At 44.7% G+C, this 25,700-nt stretch overlaps 1 protein-coding gene across 3 annotated transcripts in view; it reads right to left on the bottom strand.

Moving 5' to 3' along the window:
• Positions 1 to 18,799, bottom strand: part of AGPAT5 (1-acylglycerol-3-phosphate O-acyltransferase 5) — a 59,499-nt gene extending 40,700 nt beyond the window's left edge. For all 3 annotated transcript variants that reach the window (XR_005794875.1, XM_040489813.1, XM_040489814.1), the window contains exons 1-2: positions 18,286 to 18,799; positions 2,824 to 2,893 (exon numbers count right to left, since the gene is read on the bottom strand). Coding sequence is in view for 2 of the 3 variants with exons in the window: in XM_040489813.1 (XP_040345747.1) it covers positions 2,824 to 2,893; positions 18,286 to 18,504 (289 nt within the window). In the remaining variant the exon portion in view is untranslated. The remainder of the gene's footprint in view (positions 1 to 2,823; positions 2,894 to 18,285) is intronic.
• Between the last annotated feature and the right edge of the window lie 6,901 nt (positions 18,800 to 25,700).

Here is a 25,700-nt window from a genome sequence, read left to right as displayed (position 1 = left end):
CATCATCATCACCATCATCATCATCATCACCATCATCATCATCATCATCACCACCATCATCATCATCATCACCACCATCATCATCATCATCATCACCATCACCATCATCACCATCATCATCATCACCACCATCACCATCATCATCATCACCACCATCATCATCATCACCATCACCACCATCACCACCATCATCATCACCACCCCCCCCGCCCGCCCGCGAAATGTCCCCAATAAGCCAGGCGGGCTGAGAAACCAGAAGCTAGCCTATGGAAATTGCCCCCAAACCCTGAGCAGTAGACATCACTCACTGCCTATGGGGAAGGCTGAGAAGCTAGATAATCTGCCCACTGTCACACAGCCTGTTGCGGAACAGCTTATGAACGAGGGTCTGACTGCAAAGCCCGTGTCTTTTTATGATCATCTACTCACCACATATGCGGTCAGTCAAGACAAATGTCACTTAAACCAAGAAAAGGGTGCATTTCATGAGATTGAGGCAAACAGTGTCAAAAGCAGATCTTTAAACAGGCTGAGGGGAAGGAAGAATGGCCCCTATATCCTCACAGCAGAGAAGTTACAAGAGACTAAAAAGGACACATCAAGTGAAAACAACAGAGAAGAGAAACTAATTAAAATGTCAGTTGTCTGGAAGGTCAGGCCGAGAAGAGATTCAGATTCGGGCAGGCCTTGTAGATGGTGGGCTGGAAAGTCTAAGGTGAACACGGAAATATTCTTTCTGCTAGTTACGTTTTTAGATACTCATTTGCGGTTAATAATCTCAGAGGGGTTTTAAAAAGGGCACCCAGACACCACCGGCCAATGACCCGTGGACATGCATAAGCCTTGGGGGCCTCTGGAACCGGGAACTACACACAAATTTGTATGTGCTCATTTTTCTGGGCATATTCCTTCATATTCTGACTAAAACCGGCAATTCTAACGTAATTTAACATCACTATCTGGTTACGTTCCCAAGCTGTGGGTTTTTAAACAGGCATTCAGAAAAGCGCCTTTCTCCAATCCTGAAGGCTGACTGGTATAGGACCCACTACCAGGAAGTCTGAGGCCCTCGGGGTCAGGTTAAGGGGACGAGGGCATGGCTCTCCAACCTGGGAAGTGAGACCTTTCTTCAGGCCAGGTGTGGGCTGACTGTGGAGCTCATACTTCCCATATTGCTTTCTAGCTCCAAACACAAGCAGGAAACAAAACAAAACCGCTCTCTTCCAAAAGCCCTCCCTCCGAAGTAACGTATATAAAGGCCAGCGCGTAGGAAGCACCCACACTGGCATGACAGTAGCGGTTATCTTATTGTTACTATTTGTCCCCACCGCCTCCAGGCATGTGTTCACGCTAGCTCCACGGTGCCATTCATCAACTATTTCCACACCGAAACCTGGAAAACGGGGGGGGGGGGCCGGGCAGGGAACCTGAACAACGAATCTGAAGACAGAATCCTCTTAGGCCAAAAAAAACTTTAATGAAATTAACCAGTGGGTCAATGCAAAGGAAATCTGGGCCAGCGTGAGCCGCTCCCTACCCTGGACCCCTGAGTCCTTCACATTCAGAGATTAGAAGCCCGGGAGACATGCGTCATCGGCAGCAGACAGCAGGAGCAGGACGCTGGTGGTAGGGAAGCCCGGCACATCCGGAGAAACACTGAAATCCCTGGCCTGCCCTACAGGCCAGCGTTAGAAGCAGACACTGACTGTCATCTTGTGGCTCGGCTGCCTCAAAACTCCTATCAACCCTTGTCCCATAAAATCAACTCTTGTCCCATAAAGCAGAGCATAATCACCAATGAGCAAAACTGAGAAAAATGCACTTCAACCTCTGCCTCCTTCCTCTACCTTACCTAGGGCACAGGCAGTGCTAAAAGCAGCCAAATCATAATCGTGAAGGTACACCGTTGACAGGAGGAAGATAAACAGCCAAGGCTGAAGTGATTTTCCATTACGGTACAATCGTCCATCAGGCTGGTATGGCTTTGAACTCCTGGGTACTACACTTTTTAAAGTAATAAAAATGGACTTTGGCGAGGGCGCATCAGAAGCAGTTACGGGTTTGATAAAAAGAAGTGGGATTTCCTCTGGACTGAATTATTTGTTGAACTAAAAAGTACCTGAACCAGGACCAGTTTCTTGGGTTTCGATACTGTACAACAGCTACATAACACGCCATCCCTGGGGAAATTGATTAACACGTCATGGACTCCATATACTATTTTCGCAAGTTCTTGAGAATCTATAATTATTTCAAAATAAGAAGTTTTTTTTAAAGTGCCTTAAAGTATACACGGCACTATAATCGAAGACCAGAGTCTTCTGTGTTTCTTCAGACAGAACAGCAAGCTATAATTAAAGCAAAACATTTGATGAGGCAAAAGGAACTGCAGATATTAGAAATTAATACAGTACTGTCTCTAGGGAAGGAGTAGTCACTTACTAGCACAACCTTTCTGCAACTTAACAGTCAAATATGTAAGATGTGTATACCCTTTGACCCAATTTTACTTCCAGAAACATAACTTAAAAAAGAAGGCATAAATTATTTAAAGAACTATTCAAAGAAACAGAATAAATGAAAGAAAATGGCTTATTTACACCCATTCAAGGGAGAAGGGTAAGTTTAGGAAAATCCAGTTTTCATATTCCTGACTTTCCAAAAAAGTAAAATCATAAAAATATAAGATCATGATATAATGTCTGCATTGAAAATTCATGTTTTAACAGCAACAAAAATTCATTTAGAGGAATAAAAACATCACTTTGAAAGCCCATCTACTTTCTGTAGAAAACCTACATTTCATGCAAATGAAATACAAACCTGTGCTTTGATGATTTGCTAAATATATTATGTTTTCTTTATTTTTTGGCAAATCTCCATATAGCAATATCTGAAAGATAAAACAGAAAGAAACGTTACTTTAACATCTCAAAACATGCACCACTGTAACAAAACAGGTCAAAGAATCGGCAACGTCATGAATATCTCCATCCAGGATGGACAAAGATTAGATTTCTCTCAGAAGCATCAGAGACCATAAGTGGCACAGGTTTATCGTAGTTAGTGCAGAGCAGGTCATACAGTGGAACAGAATGATCAACATCCTCATGAGAAAAGCAGAAGCATTTACTGACCGCTTACAATCTCCGGAACCCTTTTTGTAAGATACGCCTCCCTTCAAAAAGCCTACCGTGTACCGAGACAGCCATGGATACATACAACTGTAATGAGACGTAATGCAAACTTGATGAAAATACGGCACATTTTATATTAAAGAACTGTCAACTGTGGAGTAGAAGCAGCATCCATTAGGTGTGATTTCAGCAAATGAGACGAAGGAAGGACGTTCATGAAAAGGTGGACGAAGAAATGGAATCGGTAGTGTCTGAGACCTGTTGAGGCATCTTAGCGGTATCGCAGTCAGACCAAGCTACCTGCAGGGCTGGTGAGCTGGAGCAGGGAGACCCCACAGAGACCCGAATCAGAATGGAAAAGTCTTCTGAATACCGCACTCAAGACTAAAACGTGATTTTGTAACAGGGAAACACGGTTCATGATTAGGACTCTCGGTAGCTCTGTGAAGAACACTCGCTGGGGTGCCTGGCTGGCTCAGTCGGTGGAACATGTGACTCTTGATCTCAGAGTCACGAATTCAAGCCCCATGATGGACATGGAACTTAGTTAAGAAAATTAAAAACTAAGAAATAAAACAAGAGAACAAGAAAGTTCAGGATACAGGTGACTTCCAGCAAAGGGGGGAGGCTTCAACATGGGAGGGTACACAGCGGCTTCAACTCTTAGAAGTCATGTTTTATTTCTTAAACCGGATGGTGGGAACACAGGTGTTCGTTATAGAAGTTTTTCTGTAGTTCTGCATGTCTTAAATGTAAATGTTTCATAATTATTTAAAGAAGTTAAAAGTATATTTTTAAAGACTTTAAAGGAAAGGACTGCTAACAGTGGTATTTTTTTACTCAGGGCATTTTTGTTTCTGTACCTTGTGATCATGGATTATGCAAGATTATGAATCAAGCAAGGCTTTTTAGATATCCACACAGATATATTGGTGGCAACACTCTTCATTACTATCTTAACAACAGAAGAAAGAAAATGACATTAACCCAGCATCTCTGTAGAAAAATGGAAACAGAGGGCATAGAGGTCTGTCTGGACGTCAGGAACTCAGACTGAGATTTCTAGGATCTTCCTCAGAAAACTATTCAGTGCTATACATGTAATTTGTAACACATAATTGTTTAGATATTTGCTTAAATTTTTATTAATAAAGGAAATCAGTGCCAACAAAACAAAACCAAACCCTAAGCCAATAGTTTGATCTACGCAGGGTTAAAAGGGAGTTTCTTGTCTGTGAGCAATCCCCGTTCTCTCACCGAAAAGCCAGAACTGCTTCGAGTCCATTGGCTACAACGCACTGGGTTTATGGTACTGCAGCGATGCGACTGTTTTCTGGCTTAAGTTCCTTGGATGACACACTCCCATTTAAAGGTTACTACTCTTTGGAGACCTGCCTGCCCTCAAGCTGAAGTCAGCACTTGAACCATACAAGAAGAGACCCTCCTTTTGCTATCCTGCTCTGGGCTTGGGTAACAGACTGCTAGGCTGTAGCCTCTGAAGGGCAGATAACAGACAAGTTATGAAAAGGTGTTATTTTAGATTGACTGTGGTAATTCCGGTGTGTGCTGATTAGATGGGGGCCGGTGGCGCAGGCAGTGAAAGGATTCACCCCAGGCGGAGCAAGGGAGATGGAAGTTTACTGAATACACTGCAGAAAGCAGCAGGCAGGACAGCAGAGGAGACACTCCTCCAGGAGGTGATGGTGAGGGGCTTTAGTTACAGGGTGGAGTGAGGAAGGATGGGAACATATGGAACTCTCCCGTTTTTGGTAGCTGTGCCTGGCTGTCAGTGGCCCGTTGGCTAGTTAGTGCCTACGGCCGTTCCTGGTGGGTCACTTAATGAGCCTCTCTGCATTCAGCTTGGTGGTCGCTCTGGGCCCTTTTGCCTTGAGTTTCCACTGCTCAAGCCTGCTGCCTAAAAGTGGCCTCTACAGTAGCCAGAGACAGTAAGATAAGCAATGAATTTTTTAAAACTTTTTTTAATGTTTATTTATTTTTGAGAGAGAGAGGGAGACCCAGAACATGAAGCAGGCTCCAAGCTTTGAGCTGTCAGCACAGAGCCCAACGCGGGGCTCGAACTCACGGGCCGTGAGATCGTGACCTGAGCCAAAGTCGGACGCTCAACCAACTGAGCCACCCAAGCGCCCCAGATAAGCAATGAACTTAATTGGGCAAAACAGATAGAGAAAATGTAGTTCTACAGCTACACCACTCAGAAGGGGGAAAAAAGCCACAACAATGAATTCATAGCCACTTAAGGGAAAATACATAATACATCAATCATACTTTTAAAGATTACTGTTTGATATGAATATCAAACTGATATGATATGATATTGATTGATATGATATCAATACTGTTTGATATGAAATAAAAGCTATTTCCAAATGAAATGCAGGATGGTACAAAAGAGGGTAAGCCTTTCACAAAACATAATATCTTAAAGTAGGCATTTGGATGATTGCCTATTTAAGTTTTTTCATTTGCCACTGTAAATTCAACAGAAATAAGTTAGAAAAGAGTAGTCTTCCAAATTAAAACTTGAAAATATCTAAAAGCAAAGTAAATGAAATTATGAACTGCAAATCTTATTGTAATAGTTGCATATCATTCTTAAGTACTTTGAAAAAATGTTGACTAACCAAAGAAAGGAACACAGAATTACAATGTTAGGTATCATATATATGAAGTTTTAAGGTCCTTCACTTGATTTACCAGATTTCAAAGAAAAAACTTTTCGTTCTAATTTGAAATTGTCAAATTTCTTTCATTAGGTGGAAAGTTCGTTTTTCAATTTACTAACATGGAGAGGAAGAAAAAATTTTCATTTTTTAAGAATGCAGAATCTCAAAATACTTAACAGCGATTACTACCTTACTAAGTATACAACGAGACAGACAGGTGTAGTGTTCGCTAAATGTAAAAAAAAAAGTTTCTAAGAATTTACAACATACCCATACACATAACTATAAACACAAAAGGGCAAGCTGCCCCAAGATAGTCCACTTTGGCAAAAAGATTATTTCAAGTTCAAAGTAATCAAAACCCAGCAGATGCAGGAAAAGATACCTGCCTGCCTCTCTCTCTCCCCTCCTCTCAACTGCCTAAATTTGCATTGAAAAGGGGAGCCTGTACGAGGAAGAGAGCAATTAACACAGACTCCTCTTTACCTAAGAAACTTATTTGCATAATAGAGCAGCCTTTGTTTTTCAAATCATCTCCTTTAGCTTCCTGCTAAAGGCCTTCTCCACTTTGGATCTGCAGACCCTTCCCTTGTCCTCGGCTCCTGTAAGCATCACAGGGCCTCACTATCTTCGCCATCCGCCTGTGTGGCGTCCCATACATATGCCTATTAAATTTGATTTTCTCCTGTTCATCTGTCTCATGGCAACTGGAGTCTAAGTCCAGCTGGAAGGACCGCAGGGCAGAGGAAGTTCTTCCTCCCCGACAATTCTATTGACGACCTATAAGCCTACCTGCGCCCTCTCATTCTAACCCAGAGCCCAGGATTAATCACACTCCCTTTTGCACCAGGATGAACCCTGTTCACACTCCTATGGGAGCATCCACGCGCTGTGTGCATGTGTGCGTATCCTACCCCTTAGAGCTCATAAGCTCTTCCGTGGCAGGGTCCTCTTCATTTTTCTACCCCAGGGCTTAGCACTCAGGTGGTTTTGAGCACAAGTTTACTGAATCATTAAGTTGCACTTTTATTTTTCACAAGTAGATAAAGCTGCATCTCATTTTCAGCACTAAGAGGTTTTGGAATAAACAAAGTAAAATGCTTTAAGTGCACCAGTGACTTTTTAAGGCATCCATTCTGGGAATCTTCTAGTACACGTATTTCGAATCACATTAATCCGGTTTTTTCGCAGGTAATTTGTTCCTTCAAAATCAGGCAGATGAAAAACATACGGCTTTTTTGTTATTCCTAACTCTTTAATTTTAGATTCATCATAATTGTTCGATTTTAGGCTCACCCATTTCTTAAAAGCTCATCTAGAGTCCTTTTTCCTTTTCATTTTATTAGAAGGGGACAATAAAAATGCTCCATGAATAATTATCTTCATGGCAACACTCTGGTGACTATTCTGCTTTAGTCACACAAACCTGCCCAAAGGGCTATCAGAAGAAGGCATGAACTGAGCTGGACTTCTTTCCCTCACCATCATCTTTACATTGTTTACTCTTCTCCATGATATGTAAACAACCTGAAGACTCTCTGTATCCTGAAAAGAGGTAGTGAAATGGAATCGAAAGCAATCACGTTTAACACAGTAGACAGTAGAATACCCAACTGATGACACCACCAGGACACGGATGTACAGCATTCTTTCTTTGTGGGGAAAAAAAAAACCAAACAAGATTCTTCATTTATCCCAATAATACCCATTTTTTTTCAGCAAGCAAAGTGAACTTTTTAACTTTCTCACTGCCCTTAAGTATAGAGTCTGTTGAGGGGGGTCAGAGCATGCTAGCCCCAAATATGCCCCTTTGCCATGGCATTACTTTGAGCTGAAGGCAAGTAAGGAACAGCAGACACCCCTTCTGCCTGCCTGAGGCATAAACTTCCGTTTGTCCAGGTGACATTAATACCCCTTCCTAAAGGTGTTCCCTTCTAAAGTGCCAGGAAGACCAGAGGCAGCCGATGAGTCTGCAGAGCAAAGCTTACTAAACCACCCTTTTCTAGCACACATTCCCCAGGGACCTTCCCACAATTTACCAGCCCAAAAAAGGTCCGAAGCCCTTGTTCTATCTAGCCATGTTTCCACAAGTTACTGCCCTTTGTTAACATGACATATAAACCCCTAAGCCGAGTCTATTCAGTTCTTTTGGTCTCCACTTCTTTTCTGTGAGGCACCAATGCATGTAAAACATTAACATCAGAAAATGTCTTTTCGCCCGTTAATCTGGCTTTTATCAGTTTGATGCGCAGACCTCAGCTATAAACCTAAGAAAGCGGAGGAAGAGCTTTTCCTCCTCTGCAGTGCAACATAACAGTCACTAAGAGCCCAGGCTAGGGGCGCCTGGGTGGCGCAGTCGGTTAAGCGTCCGACTTCAGCCAGGTCACGATCTCGCGGTCCGTGGGTTCGAGCCCCGCGTCGGGCTCTGGGCTGATGGCTCGGAGCCTGGAGCCTGTTTCCGATTCTGTGTCTCCCTCTCTCTGTGCCCCTCCCCCGTTCATGCTCTGTCTCTCTCTGTCCCAAAAATTAAAAAAAAAAAAAAAAAAGTTGAAAAAAAAATTTAAAAAAAAAATTAAAAAAAAAAAAAAAAAGAGCCCAGGCTAAAGTATTTGATTTGAATTAAGACTCGGATGTGAAGGGCACCTGGGGGGCTCAGTCGGCTGGGCATCGGACTCCACTCCGGCTCAGGTCAAGATCTCATGGTTCCGGAGTACGAGCCCCACAGCGTGTAGCCCACTGGGGATCCTCTGTCCCCTCCTCTCTCTGCACTCCTCCCTCCCCCACTAGCACTCTCAAAAATAAACATTAAGGGAAAAAAAAAAAAAAACGACTTAGATTTGAATCCTAGTCTATCACCTTACTATGTGAACTTGAGTAAAAATACCTTACCTCTCTCATCTATTTCTTTACAAGTAAAATGATTGTAATAACAGCAACCACTCCTCATGCGGGTGTGGTGAAATTTACGACACTAGTCGTGCCATGCTTTGAATATAGTTAACTATCCCTCCAAAAGCTAACTTGTTCTTACCACCGTCCAATAGTGAAGTTTTTTATTCAAAACTGTGTTAAGTGATGAATAAGAGAAAAAAGTCTCTGATTACACAGAAATGTGTATAAAGAATGTGTTCTAATAAGATTACATGTATAATCTACACTGTTTATAATCATTTAAAATGAATTTTCAACAGTATTTTTTTTATGCCAATGGAATATACTACCGGTTAACCAGTACAAGATTTTTACTGTAATGCGAACAAAAACACTGGTCTTTTTCTGCTCAATCTGAAACAACACTTCACTGAACAGGAAGTCTGATGCCCCTCAGAACCAAGATCAAATTATACACATAGCCATTTGTCTAATAACCAGTATGTGAAGATAATGATCGAGCAACATTTAAAAAGGAACCTTACGAATCACAAAGCTTTCTTGTACATTCCTCATGTAAATCTCTTGGTATTGTCCTTACTCTTTAGGGTGTGTTTTTCTGAGCATCTACAATGCACCACTCATTGAGGGCAGTTTCACATATTATCTCATTTACTCTTGAAAATAAAATGACAGTCAGTAGTCCACTTAAGGATGAGAATATGGAGTTGAGACACTGACTTACTCAAGTCGACACACACGGTGGCAGAGAACGAGGAATCACGCTCCCGTTTCTCACACCAAGATCCAAAACTGTTTTGACGGGCACAAAACTATTCTCTGCAAAAATTCCAAATACTAGGAGCTTATGTGATTTTTTCAATCTGAATTCTAAGGAGATAAGATACTCATGAGAAAAAAATAAGACATAAAAAATTTTCCTCAGCACCTGGGTGGCTCAATGGGTTAAGTTAAGTGTGGGACTCCTGGTTCCCACTCTGGTCATGATACCACCGTGGTGGGACAGAGCCCCGCATCGGGCTCTGGGCTGACAGCTCAGCACCTGCTTGGGATTCTCTCTCTCCCCCTCTCTGCCCCTCCTGTGTGTGTGCTCGCTTGCTCGCTCTCTCTCTCTCTCAAATAATAAGTTAAAAAAATGTTTTTCCTCCAGAAAGACAAGTTAAGGATGGGAGCACAGCAATCTGTGAGCTGCTAAGCGCTGGCATCCATTCTGCAGGACCCAACTTCCGGAACCACCTGCTTATGCACGATGCTCCCTACAGCGAAGCAAGTGCTGGGATTCACACGCATGACTCCTCAATTTCCTCAGCTCTTTATTCACTTCTTTCCTTTAGAAATAACTTATCTCATATACACTTTTTTAAAGTGACTTCCTCCTACACTGCCGAATTGTGTGTCACTGGAGAGTAGAGACGACTTTCTTAATCTAAAACCTGAGAGCCTGGCATGTGGTTAGCAGTTAAGGTGATGCTCCTTTCCAGGTGTCAACCCCCTCATTTCTTTGTGCTCTTGAAATTCCCGCCCGGACACCAGGCAGAGTAAGGCTGTCTTAAGATACCACTTACAACAAAGCGCATCGCTGGTTCCCACAGAGAAAGAGGAACAAACCTTAGAGAACCGCATAGGTTCAAAAGCAGCAAAAAGTACAGGTGTTTACTGAGAAGTCAATAAAGGTTTCTCTATGTTGCTGGCTGTTCCAGAAGGCCCGCTTTTATTTATTTTTTACGTTTCTTTCTTTCTTTTGTGAGAGAGAGACAGAGGGAGAGGGAGAGAATCCCAAGCAGGCTCCGTGCTGTCAGCGACAAGGCAGACTTCCTCGATCCCGGGAACCATGCGATCATGACCTGAACCAAAACCAAGAGTCCGACACTCAACCGACTGAGCCACCTGGGCACCCTTAGAACTCCCTCTTCTACAAAGTGTCTGACGTTCTTCTTTCTCAGTGGTACCTCTGAGGGTACTGTTCTTTTCTCTTTCCCCTTTACCTACTTAGGAATACAATCAGACTCACCAGACCTGCTGTCCCTGTTAAATCAAAACCTGTCAACCAGTAAGGTCCTTCAAGAATCCATCCCCATTAACAGTGGATCCACACTTCCACAGAAACCCAACCAGACCAGCATCCCAAGTACTTCCGCCCTTTGGTTAAAGGCAAAAATCAAGTCAAACTATTCTCCCCTTTATTGCCATCTCCAAAAGGTTACAACCTTGTGGAGAGGGCAATACAGACGTTAAAATATGCTGATGTTATGTTAATATCACGTATGTGATCCTGACACCAAGAGGGGGTGAGGAAGAGCTGGGGCCTGAGTAGGAAGAAAGTAGCTACAGAAGAGTGGTCCAAAGGCACGTGGCTGAAAACACACCGGGGCCTCTGGGGCCTGGGGAGGAAGCAGTGGTTGGCCTACAGTGAAACCAGTGAAAGGAAAAACTGGCCAGGGCAGAATTTAGACGGCTTTGAAGGCCACCCTTAGGAATCTTCATTTTCGTTCAGTTATCAATCGAGGGCCTCTTTCTCCTAAGCATGCCGTGATACTTAACTCCTGTTTGAAATAGGATTCAAAGCAGTTCAGGATAAGTGACACAGCCTTCCTGAATAATCCAGGCAGCTGTCTCACCTTCGTGTCACCAAGCTGACAAACACGGACACTCCCATCTCAGGGTCAGCCTCTACTGGGATTGTTCGTGCACGCTTTTCCTGGCATGAATAAATCGAGAGTTGGATCTCGTTCCAAGCAACATAACCACACCACCTGGCAAAGCATCTTCGGAAAATGGGTCCTGAAGCCGGAGCGCCATATACGGAATCCTGCCTCAGCTACCACACATGTGAACTCTTTGTGCCTCTGTTCCTCAGGGTAAAGGGGAAGAAGGCGCCTACCTTGTAAGGGTGACAGGCCGATGGTAGTACAACACCAGACACACAGTCAGCACTCACGAAATGCCAAGTTTGTTAGGAACCCCTTCCTCTCCTTTCTCCTTCACCTCCAGTCACTAGGCCCAGCTACCTTGAAGATGGATCCAGGGTTCTTTCCATTCTTTCCATGTCCACTCTGCCCATTACTCTGACCCCCATCTCTTGCCGGGATTACTACACCGGCCCTTTGTCAGAGCTCCGTGCAAATGTCACTTGCTTGGGCAAACTTCCCCAGCCCCCTGCCCTCCACCCACTAGTCTCAATCTCATAGAGCACGGTACGTTGTAATTCTGTCGCTACTGCTTGTGTCCCACCAGAGGGTGAGCTCCATGAGGGGAGGGATCTTGTCTCTGGTTTCCCCACCTACCCCTTAGCACCCAGCACAGGACTGGAACAGGGTACACACTCCAGTACTGTATGTATGAGGGAAGGAAGGAAGGAAGGAAGGAAGGAAGGAAGGAAGGAAGGAAGGAAGGAAGGAAAGTTTCTGGGGACTCCTTAGAAGTTACTACCTAGTTTGGGGTTGTATTAAACCTGTGTTTAAGAAACCATAATAAAATGAGAAAATATCGGGGCGCCTGGGTGGCTCAGTTGATTAAGTGTCCGACTTCAGCTTAGGTCATGGTCTTGCGGGTCGTGGGTTCGAGCCCCGCGTGGGGCTCTGTGCTGACGGCTCAGAGCCTGGAGCCTGTTTTAGGATTCTGTGTCTCCCTCTCTCTGCTCCTCCCCTTCTCACGCTCTCTCTCAAAAATGAACGTTAAAAAAAATTTAAATAAAAAAAAAAAAGAGAAAATATCAAAGTAAAAATAAACTTGTGATTTCATTTTGGAAGAGTCAGCCTTCAGTTCATTCAGCTCCACAAATTCAGACAAATTCACAAAAGAGGGAAAGTAAACTGATCTTTAGATTCATACTTTTCTTTTCCTCATCCTAACAGCACAGAGGTGTCCCCAGGGGTCACAGGCATATACAGCGCTACTACAAAACCTATCCAAGGGTGTCTGGGTGGCTCAGTCATTAAGCGCCCAACTTTGGGTCAGATCATGATCTCGTGGTTTGCCAGTTCGAGCTCGGTGTGGGGCTCTGTGCTGACAGTGCAGAGTCTGCTTCAGATGCTCGGTCTCCCTCTCTCTCTGCCCCTCCCCTGCCCTCTCTTTCTGTCTCTAAAATAACTAAACACTACAAAACAAAACAAACAAAAACATCCAAAAGGTGAATTCATTGGCGGAGTCTTCCCACAATGTACATTTATTTAATGAGAAGAAATCTAAAGTTACACACCAAATTGTTGCATACTTGGGCAAGGTGTGTGTGGGTGGAGGGAACTTTAACTTTCTCAAACTATTGTATCATTCAGTATTTTATTGTATCTGTGATTTAAAATAGAAAAAAGACATTAAAAGAAATCTTACACCAATGCAACCTAAAATAACTTGTTTGCTCAATGGGGGGGGCTTTATTTATAGGAAGTATAAAAGCACGGCTCTAATTACATTTCTCTAAGATTTTCTTAGAAGCCTATTCCTTAGCCAGACTTCAAATGTGTTAGACTAACATCATATTTGATTTGGGGATTGTTTAATTTCCTCTCTGAAAGGCCGGTGTCATTCTTGAACAAGCAAATGCCCAAGCACAAGCCCATCTGGCCAGCTCCCTTACACCCGCTACACTGAAGGAAGTAATCTAAGGTCTTTTAAGGTCTTCACGTGGATGCTGAATAAATAGAGAAAAAGTAAATCAAGGATACAAAATATTTATATCCTCTTTATGACGACTGATATTCAAGACGTCTCTGGGCAATGTTTTAGCAGAAATGCAGACAGCATCCAGATGCAATAAAAAGGAGGCCGACTCATAAAGGCCCTTCTCTTGTTCTAAATAAACATGATTCATTCTAATAGATTAGCTACAGAGAGAACCAGTTATAAATGGTCTTAGAGACCATACCTAGAATAGGAAAGCTTTGGTTGTTCCTGAGGAACTCAAAATAATGTTTTCATTAAAGGTATGCATTATCAGAGATTTATTTAAGAGTATTCTAACTGAGCACATTTTAAAAAAACATCAAAATCTTAGGCATAAAGTATCTTCTTTCCAGTGGTTTTTGGACCATTTTGTACTTGAAGTAGGTCAGTTGAAAGACTAAATTTTTTGTATCTCAAAGTCCACATTTTGTTGTTACAATAGATCACGTTAGCATTTGAGGAAGAGCAAATTAGAAGATAGGGCTATTAATGTAAAACATTTTAAAGTAAATTCTGAGTGGTACAAAATGATTTAAGCAGGAAAAAAATTTGACTCAACTGTTTATTAGATGTTGATTAGGAGACGTGTATTGTATCTCTAGATATTTTTGTCCTGCCAATATCAATGATCAGTGTTTAGTGCATTCCACTGGAAGGAGGGGAAAGAGTAGAATTGTTTTTGAAAATAATGACAAGTTGGGGCGCCTGGGTGGCGCAGTCAGTTGAGCGTCCGACCTCAGCCAGGTCACGATCTCACGGTCGTGCCCACGTCGGGCTCTGGGCTGATGGCTCAGAGCCTGGAGCCGGTTTCCGATTCTGTGTCTCCCTCTCTGTCTGCCCCTCCCCCGTTCATGCTCTGTCTTTCTCTGTCCCAAAAAATAAAATAAAAAACGTTGAAAAAAAAAATAAAAAAATAAAATAAAAAAAAAGAAAATAATGACAAGAGAATTCTGACATTTAGAAAAAAAGTACATGAACTTTTAACAGCTTCCAAAACAACATGTTTGCATTTTTCATCATCTGCCATAACTATCACAATTACTGTTTATGCAGGAATCTCAACAATCAGGACAGCACCCTAGGACAGAAACTCCAGACTACAGTAATCACATCACCTTCCAACTCCTGAGTCCTCACCACTGCCTCTGCCAGTATTCCCCACTTTCTTTTTAGCTTCCCAAGTTGCTCTTGAACTCCAGCTCTAAGAATGAGCAGAATTGAGTTACTTAGCGGGCTGAATGCTGACCCCACAAAAGACTGTCCGTGTCTTACGCCTGTAACCTGTGAGCGTGACCTTACTCAGGAAAACGGTCTTTGCATTTGCGATTAAGTCAATGCATCTGAGCTGAGGGGCTCATCCTGGATTATCTGCGTGGGCCCTAAACCCATGACAAGTGTCCTTAGAAGAGAAGGCAGAGGGACATTTGAGACAGAAGAGGAGGCAGACTGTGGACTTACATGGCCACAAGTCAAGGAATGCCAACAGCCACCGAATCTGGAACAGCCAAAGAAATGACGCTGCCACAGAGCTTCAGGAGGGAGCGTAAACCAGCAAACACTCCGATTTCAGACACTTGGCCTCTAGAACTGTGAGATTAAATTTCTCTTGTTTTAAGCCACTAAATTTGAGGTCATTTGTTATGGCAGCAACAGAAAAGAAATATAATTATTTGAATCAGTGCCCCTCAAAATGATACAGAAGTGTGTATTGATTTTCAGTGAGTCTCAAATTGAGAGATATATGAAACTTTTAAAATCCTTTCTTTGAATTTTTTTTAATGTTTATTTTTTTTAGAGAGAGAGAGAGAGAGAGAGCGAGCAGGGACACAGACAGAGACACAGAGAGACAGAATCTGAAGCAGGCTCCAGGCTCTGAGTTGTCAGCACAGACCCTGACACAGAGCTCAAACCCACGGATTGTGAGATCATGACCTGAGCTGAAGTCAAGATGTTTAACCAACTGAGTCACCCAGGTGCCCTGAAACTTTAAAAACCCTACTGCTTATTGCAAAGTAAATGGTGAAGGTACCCAGTTGAATCTCAGTACTAAAAAGATTCTAGGAGAACCTAAAAGGATAAATAGTTATAAACAGTAACTTTAGCAACATAAATGTTCTCCTGTGTCAAAACCGCATGGGAGGGGTGTCTGGGTGGCTCAGTCAGTTGAGCGTCCAACTCCTGATTTTGGCTCAGATATGATCCCAGGGTCATGGGATCAAGCCCCGGTGTCAGGCTCTGCACTGAGCATAGAGCCTCCGTAAGATTCTCCTTCTCCCCCTCTGCCCCCTCCCCTGCTCATGCACTTCCTCTGTCAAAAAAGAAATTAAAAAAAAAAATGCATGATAGAAAGTAGTAGAAATAGGAAGAACAGACATTTACCTAGAATCCAATGGAACGTTCAAGTATACCTGCTGAAATAGGTTTACCTGCCAAGCACAAATCATGAATTTCATGGACTTCTGTTACTTCAGCCTAAAACTCCTATGCATAAAAAAATATTGTTACGCTACCATGAACCATTTCTTTTTTAAATCCAGAATAAAAAGCATTAAAGTGCCATTTAAAAACATTCTAATTTATGCTCAACACCGCTAATTAACATGCAAATGCAAATCAAAACCATAATGAGATATCACATTACATCTGTCAGAACGGCTAGTATCAAAAAGACAATAAAAAGTTTTGGTGAGGATGTGGAGAAAAGGGAACCCTCACACGCTGTTGGTGGGAATGCAAAGTGGTGCAGCCACCGTGGAAAACAGTATTGGGGATTCCTCCAAAAGTTAAAAACACAAATACGATCTGATCCAGTCATTCCGCTACTGGATATTTACCCAAAGAAAACGAAAACACTAATCACCAAGACACGATATGCACCCTGATGTTTATTCTAGCTTTGTTTATAACAGCCAAGATATGGAAGCATTCATAGACAAATGTGTAAAGATGTGCCACACACACATACACACACTGGAGTATTACTCAGCCATAAAAAGGAATGATCTTGGCATTTGGGACAACATGGATAGATGTAAAGGGTTTTACACAAAATGAAATAAATCACATAAAGAAAAATGCCAAATGGCTTCACTTTACATGTGTCATCTAAAAAACAAAACACAAAAGAAACAGACCCATAAGTACAGAGATCAAACTGCTGATTGCCAGGGGTGCCTGGGTGGCTCAGTCGGTTAAATATTTGAATCTTGGTTTCAGCTCAGGTCATGATCTCACGGTGGTTGGTGAGTTTGAGCCCAAGTCGGGCTCTGTGCTGACAGCGTGGAGCCCGCTCGGGATTCTCTCCCCCCTCCCCCACTCGTCATCTCTCTTTCTGTCTCTCTCTAGATAAATAAACATTTAAAAAAAAAAAAAAAACCTTAAACTGGAAGCCCACACTGAACAAGGTATGAGGTGAGCCACACAATTTAGGAACTATGAAATTTTGCAACCATTTTTAAAATGGGAAACCTTGCTAAGCACGCAGTATGTCACTGGTATATTACACATTGCACTGCATGCTGTATTCTCTGAACAAAATCACAATAATCCACCACAGGAAGCACCATTTTTCTAAAAGGTAAGGCACTTTGTCCTAGGTTCTGTCTTCGTCCTAGCCCAGGCCGGCTGTCAAGTGATGTGAAGTTAAAGATTTAATCATGATGAAGCCACCCGTTTAAACCAATGTGGCGAAGTAAGAGCACAGGGGGTTAATGATTGACCCGAACTCCTGAAAATGTTAAATGAAGCCCACTTTAAAAGTCAACGAAGAGGAAACCATGATCTGGCAGAGCGATCTTTCTCTCCTAGGAAGCACTTACAGACACTGGTTTAAATGTAGGCCCTGGCTTCTCCTACTTCCCTTCCCCCAAACAACCTCCAACTGGGGCAAACTCCCAGTCATCAGGGATCCACAGCAGTGCAACTGCAAACTGAAAATAGGAGCTGGTCGACAGCGGGGTGAAAACAGCTGCTCTGGGGGGGAGGGGGGGGAAACGGCATAAAAGACAAAACCATACCAGGGCATTCCCTCCACCCCAAGCCTGACCACGGGAGGGAGGCGTGGAGAGGAAGAACGGGATGGACATAAGGCATAACCAAGAATCAAGCTCATTTGTCCCAACTGGGAAATAAAAGGAAAACTCGCAGATGTTATTTTTGTAAAAGAGGCTTGAAATAAAACCAAAGAGGGTCTTATCCATTTCCCCCCCACAAATTTTAATATAAAGATCCAATCTCCACCAAGTAACAGAAGCGAAGTCATCAGAGAAAAAAAATGAGCCGCACATTTAAACCTAGTGTAAGTTGGCCAGAATTTTAAGTACCGTAGGGCTTCTACAGTAACAAATTATTAATTTCCTCGTCCAGCTTTCATTCACACTGGGAGAACGCAAAAAAAGAAAAAAAAAAAAGTTGTACTTGCTGTCCAGATAGTAACACCAATCCGTTTCAACACAATGTCTCCGGCTTTTCACAGCGCACTTTTGACCTCAAACATTACCAACCTTCTTAGACCAAACGCCAAAAACTGTCAACTGCTTGCCCTACTTAAACGTCCATCTGCACCGACTCCGCGAAGCCCCGAGACAGACAGTTACAAAACCCGGGGGTGCCACTTGTAGCCTGCGAACAACAGAACTACAATCACTCCAAGATCCTAGTGATCTTGGGGTATCTGCAAAGACGCATGGGGCCAAAGCCTACATAAGACCGTGAGACTCCCCTCGCGGTGGGAGGACGAGGTGACGGCACGTGTTTCTGGCGCCGGATCTGCCGGGCAGACCCGAACGATCCTAAAGTCCCCCGGGCGGGGGGCGGGGCGCCGGTTGGAAGGTTCCAAGCCGAGAACCCAGGTGGAGAGGCGGGAGGAGGCAGGTGCGGCCGACGGGCGCCGAGCGCGGGCAGAGCCTCACCTGCACGCCGGTGTAGTTCTCGAAGAAGAAGAGCACCATGCTCTGATAGACGCAGTAGAGCCGATCGTCCACCGCCTGGTAGAAGTGGGAGGGCAGGAAGGCGGAGAGCAGCCGCCAGGCCCCCCAGGCCAGCACGTAGGTGGGGGCCGTGCCCAGGAGCACCGCGGCCGGCAGCACGCAGCGCATCGAGTACATGTGGAGCACCAGGGACAGCAGCATCTTCCCGGCTCCGCGCGCCGAAGGCTTTGCCGGCTGCTCCCCGCCCGGGGCGCCTCCAGGCCGCCCAGCTGCCCTCGGCCAGCGGCCAATCACCGGGCCGGGGCGGGCCCCGCCGCCGCCCCCTCACCTCTCCCGGCCGCCGGCCGCACCTGAGACGTCCAGCCCGCGCCCGCGCCGGCCTCCGCCCCCAGCCGCATGGGCCGCGCCGCCGCGGGACGGTGGGTGAGCGGCCGAGTGCGGGGGCCGCGCGCGCTGATGGCCGCCGCGGGGCAAGGGGATGCGGCGGCCCTCCGAGGTTCAGCAGCTCAGAAGCGTTTACACCCCATGACCCTCGCCCGTCACCCAGTACCCCTATTGGGGGCGGGGCTCCGCGGCAACAACACGCCGCCTGATTGGCCTCCGGTTGCCATAGTCCCCCCCAGGGGGCGGGATTCCGTGGAATTAACACATGCTCTGATTGGTCGAGCGCGCTGACGGTTGAAGCGCTTCTGCCGACCGGACGCGCAAACCGTCAGGTTGTGCCGCCGCGCATGCCTCGAAGCTCGGCCTCGCTGCAGAAGCGGGAAGGAAGGTGGCGGTTGCCAGGCCCGTGGGGTGAAGGTGGGTGCGGCCAGGAGACGGGCCCCGGGCGGTCGTGTGCGCCCTCCGTTGGATTCTGGGCCCGGGTTGCTTTGAGGGCATGCCCCACCTGCAGCTCGCATGCTCTGAGGGCCCCTAGGTCCCCGGGATGCGCCCGTTAAGCCGAGACGTCCGTCCCCTTACTCGGGGTGCACAGATGACGCGCTGTGTATCTCATGTGTTGCAGACTCTGCGGTCTCCAGTCAAGAGGACTCATGCCTTCAGCAAATATTTGTCAAGCGTGGTTTGGGAAGGCCAGAAAGACGGAACTGGAGCGGTTAGCGCCATCAAAGCTCCGCCCCGGGTTATCTGTCCCCGGCTAGGCTTAGCGAGATGGCTTCAGTCTCGGGGCGGCTCCCACACCCTCCGCCTTCTCTGCTGCTTCCCCTTTTCCCCAGCAAGTGCACAGGACTCCCTTCCTTCCGCTGGGGTGGTGGGGAGTCAGGCCTCCTCCTTCCATCACAATAATGATGATAATTACACGTTAACGCACCGCTGGCCGGCCGCTTCGGGAGGTTCTTACCACACTTGGATCAGACCTTTCCAATTCACGCTTGCTTCACACCCCCCCCCCCCGGCCCGGGGGGGGGGGGGGGTGTGTGGGTGTGTGTGTGTGTGTGTGTGTGTGTGTGTGTGTACACACACAGGTGTATAGAGAGAGAGAGAGAGAGAGCCTCATTTTGTGTGTAGTACTTAAAAAGTACCAGGACTGTGCACAAAGAATATGTAAAGTACTGACCTACTTGGGTGACCTTCACAAAAGCCTGCGGAGGCAGGGCATTTTTATTCACGTAAAAACAGATCCAGAGAACTTCTGGATCCTTCTACTGCCTTTGGCTTCACTACAAAAGGTTTAAAATGTAACTCTTGGGGCGCCTGGGTGGCGCAGTCGGTTGAGCATCCGACTTCAGCCAGGTCACGATCTCGCGGTCCGTGAGTTCGAGCCCCGCGTCAGGCTCTGGGCTGATGGCTTAGAGCCTGGAGCCTGTTTCCGATTCTGTGTCTCCCTCTCTCTCTGCCCCTCCCGCATTCATGCTCTGTCTCTCTCTGTCCCAAAAAATAAATAAACGTTGAAAAAAAATTAAAAAAAAAATAAAATGTAACTCTTTCCGGGGAGAGTTGCACTTCAAAAGAATGCCAAGGGCTTTCAATGATAAAATTTTGTTTTGTTTTTCTCTTCTTGGAAGCCAGTGAGGTACCTTTATGCAGGGAGGCATTTTAATGGAAAATTGGAATCCGGGCCAGGACAGTGGCTCCTTTCTCTGACTATCTGTACATGATTGACAATCATCTGTACGATGATTGGTAGATGGTTATCTTAGGAGAGGAAGCCAGGTGGGCAGAGAGTTCTCAGGGCACCAAGTATTTGGACAAGTATACCGCCAACAGGAAGCGTTCCACAAAAGGAAGACTTTGCAGGGTTTCCCCTCTCTTTCTATGGAAAGTAATGGCTTGTACTGTGAGAGGAACTAGATTTCTTTTTGGAGGGAAAGAGTCATGGGCATGGATAATGTGCAAACCCAGTGCCGCTCCTGCTTCCTTTGATGGAGACCAGACATCCCTACAATTAGAAAAATGTATGAAGAGATAAAACAGTCTCGGCGTTCACATTACAATCTGTGTGTATGGAGTCAGTAATTACGTGCGACGTATGTAAATGCGTTATTTCTGTGAATTACGCCCCAGTTACTGTTGGTCACCGGTCGTAAAGCTCTGTGCAGTGTTTTGGCATGGAGACTCTTGAGAGCTGAGCCTCTTTCCCCGTTGGTGTCGAAACCCAGCCCCTCCCTACCTGGTGACGGCCCGTGTGCTGCTCTTCTAACAGTGGCAGATTCCTAACAGTGGCAGATTCACTTTCCCTTTTGGCTACTAGCAACCCCCCCCCCCCCCAAGCTGTAATCAACCCACATCCTCTGCTTCTGCTTCTCACTTTGTACATTTTTTTTTATTTGGGGGAGGGGCAGAGAGAGAAGGCGACACAGAATCCAAAGCAGGCTCCAGGCTCCGAGTTGTCAGCACAGAACCCTTCGCAGGCCCGGAACTCACAAACCGGGGAGATCGTGACCTGAGCCGAAGTCGGACTCTGAACTCACGCAGCCACCCAGGCGCCCCTGTACATTTTTTTTTTTTTTAATTCCTTGCAATCTGACTTCCTCTTGTACCACTATAGAAAAACGTTTTTTTTTTAGAGAAGCATAGCTACCCTAGCCTGCAGACATTGCCCCTGGGATACAAACAACAGTGAAAAGACCGGTTCTGTGTAGGCCTTCCTGGTGCCGAGGTTGAGTGAGGGCTTACATGTGGGACCAGGTGTATGCAAACAGGATATTCGGATAGGGCAAGATACTAAGGGGATTTTATTTAGTCTGGGGACAAAGAAGCCTTCGCGAACAGTGACGCTTATGATGAAGCTGAACAGTGGAGTTAGCTAGGCTGCAGCTGGAGAGGAGGAGCCTCCCGAGTGAGAACGCTGTACCTGAAGGACTGAACTAAGAGCGTGCAGTGTCTGGGGCCCTTGCGTGGTTCACTTGGCTAAGCGTCCGACTTCAGCCCAGGTCACGATCCCATGGTTGGTGGGTTCAAGGCTCCCGTGAGGCTCTCTGCAGTCAGCACGGAGCCTACTTGGGATCCTCTTTCCCCCCACTCTGTGCACATGTGTGCTCTCTCTCAAAAATAAATAAACTTAAAAAAAAAAATTCTCTCCTTCTGCCCCTCCCTGCCCCCCCAAAAAGAGTGTGCAGTGCCCTCAAGCTCTGAAAAGCCCCGTGTGGAGCAATGGAATGGGCCACACTTTTAAAAAATTGTCTGGATGCCCCCTAAAAGAAATGTATTTCCCTCACACATTTTACAGTTAATAGCTAAAGTTGTTTTTGTCATAGGTTTAATTAGTTACAAAATAAGTTCTGATGAGTTACACTTTATTTCTTTTAACATTCATTTTGAGGGAGTTCACCTGCATGTGGGGGAGGGGCACAGGGAGAGGAAGGATGAGAATCCAAGCAGGCTCCATGCAGCCACCACACGGCCTGACTTGGGACTTGTCCTCACGGACCGCGAGATCATGACCTGAACCCAAACCAGGAGGCCAACCTTTAACCGACGGGGCCACCCAGGAGCCCCCAACATTTTAAAGTGATTACAGAAATCTTTTAAATGGTCTGAGTGGATTATGAATACCATGGGGATTTATTATCCATCATCATTTATTTAAATACTTAAGATTTTTACTCATTAGGATTTTATAGTGATCCTTTCTTTTTCTCCTTGGAAACATTTCATTCCACTTCTATCACAGAATTTGACTTTATGGAATATCTTTTTTTTTTTTTAATTTTTTTTTCAACGTTTTTATTTATTTTTGGGACAGAGAGAGACAGAGCATGAATGGGGGAGGGGCAGAGAGAGAGGGAGACACAGAATCGGAAACAGGCTCCAGGCTCCGAGCCATCAGCCCAGAGCCCGACGCGGGGCTCGAACTCACAGACCACGAGATCGTGACCTGGCTGAAGTCGGACGCTTAACCGACTGCGCCACCCAGGCGCCCCTGGAATATCTTCTTAAGACTCAAAGTCTTTAACCAGTCTTATCTCAGGTATCTAAGAGTAAAAATTCCTTCTGGATTGAGCTCTTACTTTTGTTAACATCATACAGTGTAATCAGTGTGTGTCACAAAATGTGCTAATTATTGCAAATAAAAGTAAAGTTTTATTGGCAATGTGTGCCTTAATGCCTTCATTAAAAGAAAGTCTAAATTGTCTTTTGCCATCCTCAAGTTACACCTTTCCACCTCCCTGTAGCACCATATAGTAAGATTGGAGGTGGGCCAGGTGGTGGAGCCATCATGACACGCAAGGTGGGTCTGGCCTTCCAGGAGTCTTCATAGACCAGCTTTAGGAAAGTTAAGCATCCGAAAGTCACGTTCCTTTAAAACTACTCATGAACACATCTTTACAGACTCTCAGGGTCATCCCGTGGAATAGTTTGAGAACTGTTGGTGGAGAAAGTGGGCGAGGGAAGGAGACATGATAGCGGTTGAGTCTGGAAAGGGCGGATAGGCAAGAACCACATGACAGCAGAACTTAGGAGATGTAAAGGATTCTAGACATTATCCTAGAGGATCTGGAAAGCTATTAAAAGTTTTTAAAGAGGGAAGTGACATTAGACTTGATTTAAAAAAAAAAAGTTGTTCTAGGCAGTGTGGAAAGTAGATTGGAAGCAGTTGGGAGATGTGCTAGACTCCTAGCTAGAAATAGTGTGGGCTTAGACTTTGTTAGTGACCATGTATGGAGAACAAGAAGCTAATTCCTTAGGTACAGCATTGTTGGAGGGAAATTTGACAGTATCTAGTAAACCTGGGCAGATACCCTTTGAGTCAACACATCTAATTAAATGAATGTCCATAGTAGAATGATTACATGAATTCACAGAGATGACCAAGTAGAATACTATGCTGTAGATAAAAAGGAACAAAGAGATCCAAATGAACTGTCCTAGATCTCCAAGACATTAGGTGGGAAAAGTAGTTGCTGAATAACATGTGCAGTTATCCCATTTCAGTAAAAACTAAAACCATATATTTCTACATGCAAATGTCTAGAAACTACTGATGGCCGTGATTATCTCTGGGGCAGGGAAGCAAGCACAGATGAAATTCAACTGGACTTGATTGTTGCAAGTTTTTACAAAGAAATATTGATTCCACACATACGTAGTCACTGCTAATTGTATATCCCACCCACTCTGCTGGGTTTCAGAGGTAAAGATGGAGAATAGGTAAAGGCCCTGAGGTTGTGACCCTTGTGAGGTGTGTGTTGGGGCAGGGGAGGAGCTGGGATTTCCTTATTACGTGGGCAAATAAAAAGCCAAGAGGTGACCTTTTGTAAGAGGTAGCTAAGAGGTGTGATCCACAGGAGTTAATTGACTGGTGGTGATAAATGAGAAAGGGAGGAGTGAACGATGCCTTCCAAGTTTCAGGCTTGTGTAGCCAGGTGGAATTTCATTTCGCCTACAGATGGAAACAGTCCCGTGGGGCGTGGAACTTAGCTGGTGGTGTGGGAGCCTTTTAAAAAAACACAGGTTACAAAAACAAAATTAGATTTGAACATGGATATTTGTTTAGAGTGAAAAAAAACCCCCACAAAAATAGCCGGCGGATCACAAAAATAAAATACCCAGAAAAGTAACATTATGTAACTGTATCTTGTATCTGCAAATAGAGTATACCTTTCGATTATGAAAACCGTATTTTTTACATACAGCAAGAGAAGTAATAGTCGCTCCTCTGACAAATGGAAGTGGGGTTTTTATCATCGTTACGATGAATAAAATGCTCAACCTCACACCTTGACTTTAATATATGTTCACTAAGACTCTAGATTTTTTGTTGTTGTTTTGAGAGGAGGTATGAAGGAGCAAAATAGAGTATAGTGGGACCTTGGCAAATCCATTCGAAAACTCATGAAGGAAAACAACTTGAGAAATTTTTTTAAAGGAGGAATACTGAATGGCAGACAGAATGATGGCTATCCAAAGATCCCAACTTGAACTAGTGAGTAAGTTAATTCACATGGCAAAAGAGAATTTGGGACTCCGTTGGAGTTAGGATTACCAATCAGCTAACCTTGAGAGAGTCCTGGGCTACCTATCCAGGTGGGTTCCACGTAATCACCAGGGCCCTTACAAAGGGAAAGAGGGAGGCAGACAAGGAGCTCAGGCTGATTCAGCCTGTTGGCTGGCTTTGAAGATAGAGGAAGGCTGCAGAACAGATCCCTTCCCAGAAACCAGAAGGAACCAGGCCTGCTCACACCTTGACTTTAATCCAGTGAGGCCCAATTTTGGACTTCTGATCGCCAAGATAAGACATTACTTCAGCTACTATGGTAATTTGCTATAGCAGCAATAGAAACACGCTAGGGTGGATTTCTCCAGTAGGTACCAAAACGTGCTCTAAAATACAGTCATAGTATTTTACTAGTGAAGAAATAGAAGGTTCAGGTGAGCAAAATGAAGAGTTGAGAAACCCATGTACTGTGTATTTTGAATTTTTTGAAAGTGGGTTTTGAAACAGAATTAGTCAAAAAATGTTGATACCAGTGTTCATGTTTTGGAAAAATGTAAACAAGCATGACAGCTAACACCAAAATAAAAACCAGACGGGATTTAAACATAAAAACGTTAACAAAAAAATTAAAAACAGAAGCATACTAGAAAAAATAGAAGACAATATGTTTATAATATTCAGATAGAGGAGATTTTATCTGGGATGATCCTAAGACAATCCTCCTTAAGTATAGATTCTCAAGAGATCTTAGAATCCCCACAAAGTAATCTGACAGCAGAGTTAAGTAAGCAATTATATTTATGCTACAAACTACAGAATATTCACCCTGAATGCCGTGAGATGTTAGAGTGTCACTGAGGGCCTTGAGGAACACCCAAATTGAATCCACATGAGCTCAGGTGTGGAGTGTCATGAAAGCTGTAACCGAATCGGTTATACTGTAAATAGACCCTCCTAGGTGGTAACAGAGGGTGCTGATCTGGGTGTAGTGACCTTAGAAAGGGATAGAAGATCTCCA

The sequence above is a fragment of the Herpailurus yagouaroundi genome, unplaced genomic scaffold, assembly GCF_014898765.1.
Source record: "Herpailurus yagouaroundi ecotype Mexico unplaced genomic scaffold, PumYag 181, whole genome shotgun sequence".
NCBI lineage: Eukaryota > Metazoa > Chordata > Mammalia > Carnivora > Felidae > Herpailurus > Herpailurus yagouaroundi.
Note: the sequence above shows the minus strand (reverse complement) of the source record. Positions and strands in the feature narration are given on the sequence as shown.